Raw genomic sequence first — 14,994 nt, forward strand, 5'->3', positions numbered from 1 at the left:
GGGATATGGATACAGAAAAGAGTACTAGTGACCAAGGCATCAAGAAGTAAGTTAAGAATACAAAATTAAGGGCTGCTAGTCATGTATTTTAAGTGCTGGCCCTGACCTTAAATTCTAATCAGTCAAGTATCTGGGGAAAAAAAAACCCTTCTCTCACATGAATCTGCCTATTATTATTATTATTATTATTATTAGTATTATTATTATTATTATGAAGAGGACGTTCACTTAAGGTTCAACTGCTAGCTATCAAAGAAAGCAGCTTTATTTGTGGCAACAGCCAAATGGTGACATTTCCTTCTTGGCTAAGTTCCTTAAATCATATTGAGAGCTACCAAATCTTGGCTGCAAGAGCCTGGATGACCACTAGATAGCAGCAAAGAAATACATCAAACCCTATTGCTTTACTGCCATCTAGTGGTGGTTTGGATTTTTGCAGCCAAACATTTTTACTGTTGTAAGGTAGTCCTCACTTAATGGCCATTTATTTAGCGATGGTTCAGACTTACAATGGTGCTGAAAAAGACAACTTACAACTGGTGCTCATGCTTATGACTGTCACAGTGTCCCCATGGTCATGTAATCACTATTTGGGCACCTGACAACCAGTTCTCATTTATGACTGTCACAACATCCCATGGTCACGTGATTGCCATTTTTTACCTTCCTGGTTGGCTTCTGGTAAGCAAACTCAATGGGAACTGCATGACTTGCTTAACAACCATGTGGTCTGCTTAATGCCCATGGTGATTGCTTAACAACTGCTGCAAAAAGGTTGTAAAATCAGATCAGATTCGCTTAATGACTGCTTCACTTAGCATCCAAAATTCAGGTCTCAATTGTGGTCGTTAAACGAGGACTATCTGTTCTGTTCTTGAGTTTATGGCTTCGGCATTTACTCTGTCAGCTGCTTTTATTTATTTATTTTTTCATCTTCTACTTTTAGTGAATTGGAAATGAATTGCAAAATCAGAGACTAGTCTTTCATCAGTAAGGAAGGGGAAAAAACATGTCTTTTTTGTATCCCCCTGTTCTACAGCTTGATGAAAACGCTGCCAGTGATGTGATAATTGAAGAGGGCCAACGACAAAGCTCTTTTCTTCATGTGTTTTACAGCTCTCTCTTGTGTGCGCTCGCTCTCTTTTTTTATGGGTCTTGTTTTTCCTTCCATAACGTGATCTTGCTGACTTTCAGAGGTTCAGCATTTCCTGGCCATCTACAGTTACACTATTGTAGAACAGTAATGTTCTACATAAAGTTCTGCATAGTTAATCTATTGTGGATCAGCTGTTTTCTCTACCTCAGCTGGAAGCTGTTGTGGTAGCCCAGGGAGTAAGGGCTCTGCTGCCAGGGCTCTCGATTGAAGCTCTCTAGGGCAATTTTTATATACTTCCAAATACATGTATTAGCCTGTTAAACCCTTAATCCAAAGGTAAGCATTGTTTTAATGCAAAAATGAAGAATGCAAAAATGTAGCCCATAAATCCCATAAATTCTACTACATAACAGTGAAACTTTTTTTCTTGGCATTCTCTCGCTCTCATTTTTTTTATCAAGACCTAAGACAACTGAATATTCAGGTGTCAGGCAGTTTTTCCACTCTTGTTTTAGAATATGATATTTAAAGCTCTTTTTTTTATATACCATTGTTCTGGAATCAGAGCATGGAGTGAAAGCATATTTTCTTTTGGGGGAGATGGGTGGTGGTGAAATTGGATTGATAAATAAATAAATAAATGTATACATACATACAATGTTTTGAGCTCTTCTGAAACCCTTTTATCATAAACCTAGTATAATACTAGAGTCTGCTATCTTGCTTTTGCCAAAGGATTAATACTGTTGTCAGGTTAGCACTAGCAGAGAGGGAGAGAGAGGGAGAGGGAACTATTAACAGTAGTAATAAAAAGAATAAACAGAGTTTACAGACCTTAATGGTAAACATTAAGGGTTAGGGTTTGGAGTATGGCTGTGCTAAACCTGTCTCAGTTTCCTGCTTTTCTTTTATGTGCTGGTACATATACTTGGCAATTGTGCGTATCTGTTGTAAGGCTACAGTCATGGATCTTCCTGAGAACCAGCCCTATTGAAAACAGGACTTCTGAATAGGCATTCATAGGCATGTGCTATCAGATATTGCTTTAATTAATTGTAAGCATAGACTCAACTCCAAGTGAAAAATGCATTTTTGTCTTCTTTACGACATATATCCAGTTAAATTATAAAGCAAGAGATTGTGTATCCAGTTCTTCACCACTTTTATTTTTAGAAGAAAATGAACAAGATGTAATTCAATAAAAATAGCTTTAGATAAATGTATGTATTCATGGAATGATAATATGTAAGGATAAAGAGGTACAGTGAATGATGTTAATGTAAATAAAATATAACCTTTCTCTTTCTTATATGATGTCTTTAATTTCTTGGCTTATTATTTCTTCTTCCTTTTCTGTGCTCTGCAAAAAAGTTACTTATTGTGAAAGATAATAGCATCGTGGGTATGTACCGTATGTATATCGCAAATAGAAATAGACCAGACACTTTCTGCTATCTCTTGTTCTTCCTAGTCTTTTCTTACTCATGTGATTTTTATCCTTAAGCATATATAATGTCTGTCTCCCTTGTGGCATTCCAGCTGATTTGCTTAGTTTACAGGTTATGGACATTTATTCTTTAACATCTGGGGTTTAAATCCTGTATCCTCTAATCCACAATACCTTTTTCTCTGTCATTGTCAGTCTTCACTTTCCTCTCATGTGCTTCTATAACCATTAGATTCTATGCCAGCCAAGAAGAAAGCATTGAAGCTGCAAAGATATGTTTCATACTTGGAGACTGTATTGAGCTCTCAGCTCACTTCACAATTCTGGCTGTGAGCTAACAAAAGGAGAGCTGGGAGAAGAGGCTGACTTCTTTGTTTAAAGGCATGGTTTATCTGGCTTCCTTAAAGGGCCATCAAGAACCTTTTAGACTGATATTCACATAGGAATTACTTGCTAAACAATGCATTAAAATAATGGAATCAACTGACTTAAGTTCCAAAATTAAACAGCTTTCTTCTTTCCCTTTCCAAATTCGCAACAATCCAACTGTAGATAATTGCATGGTGAGCTTTTGTTGTATATTTGACCAAATTTTCAGTGGAATTGTGGAACACAAGAAGAACCCTATCAAAACAATTATTTAGGAGAAAAGTGGTTTTGAATCTGGAGAATGGATTAGGAAGGGAAAAAAGCAAAGCACCAGAATGGTATACAAGGCACCATTCCCACAATAACTGGTCATATCATTTTGGAAGGTCTGTATGTTGCAGTAGGGAAGCTACGGCTTAAACTTATGGATAGGCAGTCTTTTCTGCACAGGTTTCTAGGTTGGGTGTTGGGCCACACATCTATATGCATACACTCTTATGTAGATTCATGTTCATATGTACACATCACCCTCTCTTTTACTTTCATATACCTCATCCACATGCACAAGCCATATATCCCTCTCTCCTGCCCAGCAATTCTGAGGAACTGGGTGAGAGGAAAAGAGTAAGTGTTTTCCATCCTTCCCCATTGACTCCCCATTGACCTGGGGAGCATGGAAATTAGTCATTTTGCAATCCATGGAAAAACAGTGAATTTTAAACTTTGTTATGCAGCAAGAGCTTTAAACTAGCTAAACCTCTGACTATGATTTTGAACAGGATTCTGGAAGGGAAACACACACACAGAGAGAGAGAGAGAGAGAGAGAGAGAGAGAGAGAGAGAGAGAAAGGCCTTTCCCCCTGCCACAACCTTCTTGTTCAGTAACTGAAAGGAGAAAAAAACAGTAAATCTTCTTTTTTGTCAGCTAACCCACTGCAGTTTGCTGATTTCCTTTTACAATTACCTTTGGAAAGCCAGCAGCCCACCCATGTCCAGGCCACTGGCTGATAGCTGTGTGGAGTGGAAAGCAGCAGGGCACTGACAAAGTGATTGGATGGATGGACAAATGGATGGAGAGAGAGAGAGAGCACACATCGCTGATTTCAAGTCAGCAATTATGCCCAATAGCTAGCTGGTCTGCTGTCTAATGCAAAGAGTGGTGAGACTCTGGGATCTGCATTTAGAATGGATAGAAGAGCAAGAGAAGCAGGGGATCTAAGGCAACACATTGATAGGGGATGGAAGAAAATAATGAGGGATTCTTTATATTGATGCCTTCAACCATAGGTACATGCATGAGGCAGAGGGAAAAAAGACAATGGGGTAGAGGATATTGAAAGAAAGAAATGAATAACTAGAGTGATTGGCTCTTGTCTCCTTGGACTTTGAATGAAAGTCATATTCACATGGGATTGGAAGGCAGATTTCTGCATCATGGGTAAGTGACAAGTGTGCTCCATTGCTGCAACTGATTTCAAGTAGGAATCTGTTAATTGCTCTGTATTTGTTGACTATTGTATGAACCAAGAAGAACATGCCAGAATGAGAAGCCTTAAGAAAATAATCAACAAAACTATGTAAACCACAGGACTTTCAAATCCATTGGAAAGGGCGGGGGGAGGGGGAGACAAGATACAATGAGAAAAAGGGTGGCAGATTGGAATAAAGTAAGAATATGTAGTCTCCTCCTAAAAGTGATTCTGAATAGATTGGTAGATCAAAGTTAGTTCATATTTTATTCATCTGTTTTATGATGGAGCATGTAGGTACTGACCCACATTTGGACCATCTAAACTATCCAAAAGAAGGATTATGGTTTTCCAGAGTCTAATACACAGAGCTTTTGTATACAAATTCCTTAAACATTTTATATGAACATTTTTCTAATGTTTTATGTACTTTTTTTCCAAATGCAGGCTTTTGAGAACATAAATTCTTAACTTGTGCATAATTGTGCTTTTTTGAACTGAACTTTCAGCACTGTGTTTTCTGGTACATCCTGCAGTAGAATGTTTAGGAAAATTTCTTTTACATTTCTGCTTAGCAACTTGCTGGGTATTTTTCTCATTATGAAGTCCATATCAATTCCAGTGCCAAGGACTCACATTGACTGTTAACAAAAGTCTTAAGCAGATGTTTCTTAAGTTGTTATCCATAATAGTCCATCATGGGTGCCCATGTACTAGCAGAATGCAATTGTTTCTTGCTCCTCAGTGGATCAGAGTTAAAAGAGTCAATCCCAATTCCCTAAAGTGTATATCCACTTAGAAATGGTTGATTTATCTTATACCAATTAATTTGCCATTGCTGTGGCCAGTCAGATGTGATCTATTGGTTGATTCTAGCATGTTGCTAGGTTTGGTAATCATGGGTATCACATGTTAAACTCAGTGGGCACTGAGATCTCGTATAACATCTTCCTACATGTCATCAAGCTTTATATATAACAGCAGCTGTTTTCTATATATTCATTTTATTTGTAAAGTGAGATGTTTGCATTATAGGAACTTGATGGGAGGAGACATCAATATAGAAGCTGGTCTGATGGCAGAGATTTCCAACTTTAGGGGAAAAAAAAAAAAAGGTTGTTTCCAAGTCCAAAACTGGACAGGGCCAAAATTCTCCTTTATATGTGTCCTGTTCCTTGGAGATCAGAACTTAATTTTCTTCTAAAGAGAGACTACAAGAAACCAAGAGGAAACCAAGAATAATAGAATATAGATACATACAAGTGCAGGAACAGATATTTAAGTATATGCGACACTTCTGTGTATGCTAAGTAAGTTTGTTTAGGTTGAGATTGTTCATTTCAAAATGAAGCATTAAAATAGTAAACCAAGGCTTCATAAAAGAGATAGGTTGTGATACAATTAAGGGAATTGTGTATTTTGCTACAATTAAACTAATTTTACTCCTCTCCTTCTCTTTTCTTCCATTAAAGGAAAACCATTGCAGAAGGATAAAGATCCTAGGTGACTGTTACTACTGTGTATCAGGATTGACCCAGCCCAAAACAGATCATGCTCATTGTTGTGTTGAAATGGGATTGGATATGATTGACACCATCACGTAAGTTCTTTCCATGCCTTTATGTAACATGTTTTAGGCAGAATTTTTCCAATCCATTTAGTCATCATTTTGAGACAAGTTTGTAACTAAGAGCAAAGGAGACAGAGCAGAAGCAATTGGAAGATTCTCTCATTATCTTAGGCTGCAGCATTATTCAGTGCTGTTGAATACAAAAATTGTGTGGAAAGTGTTCAAGCATTGGAAAACTGACATATGTAATTGGAGGCCTGCATTCAGCTTTGTGAGTCTCAAGTTGTGAAAGCTTCCAAAGACCCAAATTCTCCCAAGAATTTTGCTTTGGGAGAACCGTGTGTTTCAGGCAGGAGGGAGGATTTTAAAAAGCCAAAGGTCCACTGAACCCATCTTCTGAAAAACCCAGTGCTCACCTTCATCAGCAAGAAACAGCAGGGCATTGGAACTTCTACCCGCTTTGCCTGGTTGAGAATTGCTGTGTGTTGTGGTTTCTCTGCCCTAAGGATTAACGTTTCATAGAAAAGTTCTGTCCAGAAGAACAGTATAAGGAATTGTTTTATTTGTCATAAAATTCATATTCATTCTAACACAGAAAGAAGAGAAATAAGAGGCCTTTCGTGAATATGTCAGTTTATTTTTACCTTTGAAAACAATTCTTTATAACGATGTTTTTCTGTGGAGCGTGTTTGCTTAGTTACATACAAAACTTATAAGATGGTAATTTATTACATTTAAATATAGCAAGGTGGTCTCTACAATTTTCCTTTGATATGAACACTCAGTTTTTTGTCAGCTGTCATAGCAATCTAAGATAAATATGCATTAGGGAGTAATGAAACTTTCTGGCAGAAGAAAATATGAGTAAATGAACATCACATACAAGATAAACAAGTGCCTGTCAATGGATTGACTGCTTGGAAGTTGCATGCTCTCTGTCTGAAAATAAATTAATTTCAGCAAAATTTGAACGAAGACAAGTGAAATGTTAAATAATATTATTTGAATATTACCTGGTTGCATTGTTGCCAGGCGACTTAAAGCTAAAATGAAACTTGTGAAGAAAGTGCTAAGAGAAATTAACACACTAAAGGTGCACTCAGACTGGAATTAAAAGAGGAATTTCTAAAAGTTGTGTAAGCAAGATACTTCTCAAAAGCACACTAAGCAGATGGAGTTTTACTTTAAATAGAACAGATTAGGGTTATCTAGTGCAAAATAAGGTACATGGGGGAAAATGCAACATAGTCAGTTTCTAGGGTGCAACATGATTGCATTGGATTGTGGATCTCACATCCAGCTCTCCATTGCTCAGGGGCAGTGACTCTCAGCACATCCAATGCTAGCTGAGTATTGAGCTTGCACTTGAAAACAAAAGGCTTTAGTTGATAGCCCCTGCTAACTGGCAATTACAATTGGACAAATGATACTGTGATAAAAGCAGCATTGAAGAATGTGAGACAATTTATTAGAGCTCACGAGAAATTACATGATTTTCTTTTAACATGTAGTGTTCATTGAGTGAAAACGTTTTGCTAAAAACATTGGTAAGTTTAATATATTTCCTTCCTTCTACTATAAACTCTATATATTCTTCATAGCTGAAATGAAACCATACAAGAACTCTTACAGGTTAATTTTTGAGAGTTGACGAGGGCAGTAGCTTCAGCCATAGAACTGACTTAAATGTCTTCATGCTATTCTCTAGTTCTGTTTTCTAGGAGAGCTTTAAACACAGCTAATACAATGAGCTGTGTTATCAAATCATGATAGTCTTGTCTTTCTTTCTACCTTCTAACTTGCTGAGCACCGTAGAATACACAGAAATAAACACCATAGGAACGGCTTACCTTTTTAAATCAATGCCATGAAATCTCTTAACTAGTCCACAGGGCATGGCTCAGGAAAATTACAGTCTTTTCAAGCAAATCTGACATTGTCTCAGGCTTATGGAGGTGGGATTGAACTTAACCTATTTATGGTAGAGTACTAATGTCTGCATACATCAGCCAGCTCATTTCCCTAATACAGCTTTATTAACTTTATCAATATAAATGTATCATAGCACTTTTCAATGTTATCCTTAGTTTTTTCACCTACACACCTGTTCAATATTGATTTACTGGATTCTAAATTTTGTTGGAAAGCCTTTTAAAATAAATAAAGGGCATGATTGGTTGAAAAAATCAAGTATTGTTTTTAAAGAGTAAAATTAAACATTAACGTAAACTTTTATTTTGATTATTTTATGTAATAGATTTTTAATAAAGGTTTTTTTCAAATTATTATTATTATTATTATTATTATTATTATTATTTATTATACTAGCCCACTCCAAAAGACCTTGAGTGGTAAATAAAGCAGATATTTTAACACTACAGTAGTAACACACTGAAGTTTTTAGGCTTGATTTTATGAAGGAAAAAGTAGAAAGATAATACAAATACTCTGTCTTTTGATAGATGATAGTCTGATTCTGTATCTTTCAGATCAGTAGCTGAAGCCACTGAAGTAGATCTCAATATGAGAGTTGGTCTGCACACCGGAAGGGTTCTTTGTGGAGTTCTGGGTCTCCGGAAATGGCAATATGATGTTTGGTCAAATGATGTGACTCTTGCTAATGTAATGGAGGCTGGAGGGTTGCCTGGGTAAGTCTCAATAAGCTTGTCATGTATGAAGCACCAATAGTACACTGGCACCATTCCTATAAAAGTACAGTCAAATGCTAGGCATTTCCCTATATTTTCACAGTATTATAAAGTTGTATACGTTTACATTTATTCCTTTTGTGACTGGGACAAATCAGATAAGAATATGGGTTCTCACATTACATTAAGCAGTAATGTGATTTGTTCAGTTATTGTTTAGATCAGTGTTTCTTAAACTTTTTGCTCTCAGGACCCCTTCTCACTTTTAAAAATTATGGAGGACCCCAAAAGAGCTATTGTATGTATGGTTTATGTTTATCAATATCTATCATACTAAAAATAAAATGGATGCATCTGTAGAATATTTATTTATTGAACCATGTAAAAATAACAATATTAAACACATTATATATTAGCATAAATAAAATATTTTTTGTGAAAAAAACCCTATATTTTTTAACTAATAACAATAATGAGAAGACTGACATTGTTTTAAATTTTTTGCAAATGTCTTCAATATCTGGTAAATAATTCTGTTTCATGGACCTCCGAGAGGGTCTTGGAAGACCCCATGGATCTTAGGGCCACGCTTTAAGAAATACTGGTTTAGATCAATAAGTGAATTAGTCAATCTAGTTTATAAATCACAATTTATGCCCTGGCATGTAAAGTAGGCCACTAAGGTTGTACACACACACACACACACACACCATGGCAAGACTAAACTATGGCTTGATGCCGTGTGTATATTTAGCAAAATGAACAACCTTTGACTACATCTTAAAAGTTTTACTGACAGTTGAAAAGTGTCATGAGAAACAGGACACCTGGGTCTTTGCATTCCATCAGAGATCTCCCTACATTTCAAAAGAAAGAGCTTGCCATTGCAAAAGGTTGCATTTGAGGTCCCCTATGCTTCTAATGCATCATAGCATTAAACAACTGTTCTTTATTTGTACCTAGGAAAGTGCACATAACAAAGACCACATTAGAGTGCCTAAATGGTGACTATGAGGTGGAGCCAGGGTATGGCTATGAAAGGAACAGTTTCTTAAAGAAGCATAATATCGAAACCTTTTTCATTGTGCCATCTCATCGGAGAAAGGTTTGCACTTAATTTTTACTAATAATTCATCAGATTTTTAATTGTCTTACACTTAGATTATATTGTGAAATCATAAACAGATGATGAACTGATTGAATTGGAAATGTTGCATGTGCTGAAATGCTGCATTCAAAAATGGAAAGTGTATCTGTTTTTACTATGAACTTTCCAGCTTCTTTTTTCCCAAAAAGAAAATGGTAGAAATATGCTATTTATTTTTTCCTATTTGTGGATAAGAGCAACTTCATGGTTATACTTTTTTATTTACTCCCATTCACTGTTTTCATAAAAGATTAACTTTACATTTGTTTCTCTCTACAGTCATTTTTGTATTGTTGTATTTTTAAATTTCATATTGTGTGCATATTTTTCTCTCTTACGCTGCCTTTTTAAGATGCCTGATTTAAAACCCCAAAAGGAAGGGGAAGCATTAGTTATGGCATATGGTAACAGAATGCAATGAGCTTGCTAATAATTGAATTGCTATTCAATTATTGTCTGGGAGAAGTGACCACGTGAGCTACAGTAAGCATATAGTCATGTAGGTCAGGGAAAAAGGTTGGAGATGAAAGCCAGCTTGGTAATGCACAACATACCCATTCAGATCAAGGGTTAGAATGTCAGTGAAAGTGAGTGACTGAGCTTCAGTCACTGAATATATCCTGGAGAGCAGGTTGCTGGTCAACAGAGGAAATTTCCAGGGCTGGATTGCCGATAGTGTTGGAGGAGGAGGTTATTTCTTTTAGTGACAACAACTAGGGCTAGGTCTCAACCTAAGACTTTTGAAAGGGATTCCAGAGGAAATACAGAAGTAAACTCCCTTCTATATTTCTATATGCTATGCAACATGAATCTTTTACACTGAATTCAGGCAAAGCCTAATATGGTTTGCTTGCTTTTCACGTACTATGTTACATGACTTTAATGTGATGTGCAAACTCAGTGGAGTTGTGCTGAATGTTTCCTTATTTTTAGTAAAAGGTGACAGATTTATGCCATCTGAAGAGAAATCAGAGTATTTTAAATTTTCTATTTGTGTTTTATTGGTGGTTCTGTATTTTAAATTCTGTATTTCTGTGTTTTATTGGCCTGATAAATTTCAATCATGTTTATTACAGCCCCAAAGCCAGATACAATCAAAGTATATAATAGGAACAGTCTTACACACACACACACACACACACACACACACAAAACTGACACTATAGTGTCCTGACACCATAAATAAATTATTGATTTATTTTATACTTTATTTACATTTAATAAGTTATTATTGTGTTTATTATTTTTTTTTTATGGTTTTTAATTCTGTAAGCCGCCCTGAGTCACCATGTGTGAGTTGGGCTGCCTTATAAATTTGTTTAATAAATACATAAATAAATAATTTCTCTGTTTTTATTTCTCAGCTGCTTAGTAAACTTTAGGAAGGCTGCTTGTATAATTTTGTCTGCACATTCTACTGTACCTTGCAAACAGAAAGTACAACAGACACAAGTGAATAAATATTTATCGGTACTTGAGATGCTTCCAGAGAGATTGTTTCTATCACTGTCTTCAAAAAAAGTATTGCTCCTCCCTTAATACACTTTCTTTCTAGTTAGAAAGAAGATGAAACAGTGGGGAAACACTAAATCCTTCATAAGATTGTATACTGGATTCCTGGCAATTGCAGCATAAAAACCAAATCTGGAAGCCCGCTTGCTCACTCACAAAGCTGCTTCTTTACTGTATATAGTGAAGCCAATTTATTGTGCCTGCACAGCTGCGGATTCTTGGGTTGGTGGTATCAGCTTCTCCTTTTATATGTAGAACCTAATGTGTATCATCATTATATAGTGCTTTTTTGTAAGAAACTGCTCTGCAGGAGGAAAAAGCTAAACTTTTTGACTAAGCAGAATTATGTTATTCTGGCAAATATTTTAAAATGTCAGGGAAGGAGCTAAATGAAGGGAAGGAGCTAAATTAACTTAGGTCTCTTATCAACCTTGTAATCATAGCTTAGAAGCTGACCCTACAATATTTTCCCTCAGTTGCTATTATTTCTGATGTTAGAGATTAGCAAGGAAAGATAGGGGAAGGGAAATAGGGGATACAGGAAAATCTAAGGCCTCCACCATTCCTCCTTGAGAATTCTCCCATGTAAAATATTTTAGTTATTTCCATTTTTTTTCTTTTAGGCCAAAAATATTTGAAACATTTAGACCAAAATATTTGAAAAAAAATCTATAAATAGAGAGGTTAATAAAAAATTTGGTGGGTAAATATATATATATATTTTTTAAGAATTTTGTTGAGTTTGAAACAAAGATAAAAACTACAAGAAAACAAAAAACTACAAAAAGAAAAAAGCTAAACAAGTTAAAAACAAGAAAAAAGAATTTTGAAAATTACATAGAGAAGTGATTTCCAACATTCAACAAAAAGAATATACAGCAATTTCCACAATCAATCCCTTACTCTATATCAAACCAAGATCACATTATTTCTATAAATCCTTCCATTAACACATATACAAGTCACTAATGCTCCTTCCCCTTATATTATACACAGACACAGACACAGACACACATACACATTCTGTATATACACGCACTTCCCTCCCCATAAAACATTTATTTGTTTCCTTCCCACCACTATTCTATATATTTCTGTCCACTATAATAAAAATAAAATTACAGAAACATATAAATTGTCTACTTTTATAATCAATAATACTACAACAGTCTTAACCCTATTAACCCTAAAAACCAAACAATTATTATTAAACCTTATAGATACCATATAAATCTTACAAATCAAACAAACCTAAGAAAAGTCCAAATAAATCTTTATCCAAATCATTAAAGAAAAATGAAATCATAATATGCTTGTTATCAATCCAATTACACATTCTTAAATTTTTACCCCATGTCAAAATATACTAAGACATTTACATATCTCCCTATTACATCGGTGACATTTTTCTTACAAAAATCAAACAGCCCAATTACCTCCCTTAATAACTCAAACTTCTCAGCAAAAAAACTCCCACAAAGCAGATTCTCTTCTCTCCCATAACAATTCCCCAGAAAAACAACTCTCTTTGTAATCTGCAGCTCAAGCTGTTATTTTAACCCCTTCAGCTCCAAAATGTAGTCTTTGCCTGGCATTACTTCAATCTCACAGTGTAATGATTGCCTATCCTAAAACACCATCAGACTCATGAACAGGTTCATAAAGATATCTGATTTATTAAAGAATAGTATGCAGGATCACAAAGAAAGCTGAGAATGGAAAAAGCGCGCCAAATGCAAACTAAAAAACCCTCGGTACAAACGAGATCCCTCCCCCCGTAGAATCTTCCCAAGCTCTGTAGTCTGGCTGGGTAGCAGTTGCGCCATGTCAGGGTCCCCTCATGGTGACTGATGGCCTTTCTGGTTGTTTGGTTTGCATGTAGGTATGCTGGGCATGCTCAGCCTTGCCGGCCAGACAGATCCATTCATACAATGTCTCTGAGTCGTCTCTGCACAACGCCCAACGCAGGACATCCCTATTGAGTCCCTCTTTAAACCGTTCTATTAAGGTAGACTGGGACCAATCGCTAATTTTCCCAGCTAAACTCCAGGGCATAATCAGCTACAGACAGTTGGCCCTGGCTAAGATCCTTCAGTGCCCTTTTAGCTCTTGCTGTCATGAGTAAGGATGGCGAGCAGGGGGCTCCTTTCCAGACTGTTAAGTGCATGCGTAGCACTGAGGAATTGGTGAGCCATTCCAAGAGGCACAGATTGGGACCGCCTTAACCTGCGGGGTTTATATGGCTGGGTTTTTCCCACGCTTGTTCAGTTTGTTAGGATTACTGTTATGTATTAGCAATAAAACATTAGAGAACAGTTCCCTGTCTCAGAGTGTTTCCTGGGAGTCAGGACATCAATCCTAACAAACTCCTACTCCCATCGAAAGAGGGAGGAACAAGGAATTACGGAGATTTTTAGAAATGTCTGCAGAAAACCAAGAAATGCGGCTCGCCATCCTTACTCATGACATCTGCTTTGGCTAGCGGATCTTCAAAGTGCAGCTTTAACGCCCACATAAATTCCTCGAAATCATCAAGCTCAGGGGAGCTAGCTTCGCTTAATTGAACATACCAATCAGCCGCTCGTCCCTTCAGCTTGGTGGCAATGGGAGCTATTTTAGCCTCTTCGGAAGGGAAACAGGGTCCAAACTGTTTCATATAACTTTTTGCATTAGTGAAGAAAAAAGACAACTTAGTTGGATCCCCGTCAAACCTGACAGAAAAGTCTTTCACCCCCGCTCCTGTTGACGCTGAACTAGCGGCTGTTTGAGTGTTTGGGCCCCAGGTTACAGTAGTTCTCCTGTCTCGGGGTGGGGACACTGATGGACAGGCTCTGTGGGGTGGAGAGTCATCCCAACTTCGTCTCCGGCCCCGCTCCATCGGTGGTCCGGGTGAGGGGATGGAGGATCACTGCATGGAGCTGGAATCTCCTTCGCGCCTCGACTGCCCCCCCCATGACAGAGATAGGGCCTCTACCACTCTTAGCCTTTCAGGGGTTTGAGATACCTCCTTCCAGGATGCCTGAGATGTCCCTGGCTGGGGTTCTCCCATTTCATCCAGGTGATTAACTCTGTGAGCGATTTGCTGGGTGCTGGTTGCTTTGGTGCTCTCCCCTCTTCAGATCCCTCTCCCTCCGGGCTGGAACTCAAAGGCTGCCAGGAAGCTGAAGGTTCTGGGGTGAGGCTCCATTCTTCACTCCTGACCGTTGACTCGGGCATCAAGCTAGTTGGTTCCTCAAGTCTCCCGGTCGTGGATTTGGCTTTGGCCATCGTTAACTGTTTTCCCTCACAAGAAACTAGTCTTTGCAGGAGCTAACGGTACAACTTTGGTGATTCTCAGCTTTATGTAATGATTGCCTATCCTAAAACACCATCAGACTCATGAACAGGTTCATAAAGATATCTGATTTATTAAAGAATAGTATGCAGGATCACAAATAAAGCTGAGAATGGAAAAAGCGCGCCAAATGCAAACTAAAAAACCCTCGGTACAAACAAGATCCCTCCCCCCGTAGAATCTTCCCAGGCTCACAATCCCAGGTGCTCCTAACGGCTCCTGATGGTCCGCAGGAAAAGTCCTTGAGCCGAGCAGATAACCCAAACACATTCCATTGAAACAACCACAGATACAGAGCTTGGGGCAATGTTTCACAGCAGCTCCCTCCCACCATAAACGCGCGTCAGCACCATGGCATGTGAAAGGTTACGATGTACAGTGCACATTGAAACAGTGAACATG

General features: G+C 37.4%; 1 protein-coding gene across 1 annotated transcript in view; it reads left to right on the forward strand.

Moving 5' to 3' along the window:
* The window catches only part of ADCY1 (adenylate cyclase 1), a 141,382-nt gene that overhangs the window by 57,890 nt on the left and 68,498 nt on the right, over positions 1-14,994 (forward strand). The window contains exons 4-6 of the mRNA XM_063304216.1: positions 5,854-5,981; positions 8,441-8,599; positions 9,563-9,704. Coding sequence (XP_063160286.1) covers positions 5,854-5,981; positions 8,441-8,599; positions 9,563-9,704 — 429 coding nt within the window. The remainder of the gene's footprint in view (positions 1-5,853; positions 5,982-8,440; positions 8,600-9,562; positions 9,705-14,994) is intronic.

The sequence above is a fragment of the Candoia aspera genome, chromosome 4 (assembly GCF_035149785.1).
Source record: "Candoia aspera isolate rCanAsp1 chromosome 4, rCanAsp1.hap2, whole genome shotgun sequence".
Classification (NCBI taxonomy): Eukaryota; Metazoa; Chordata; class Lepidosauria; order Squamata; family Boidae; genus Candoia; species Candoia aspera.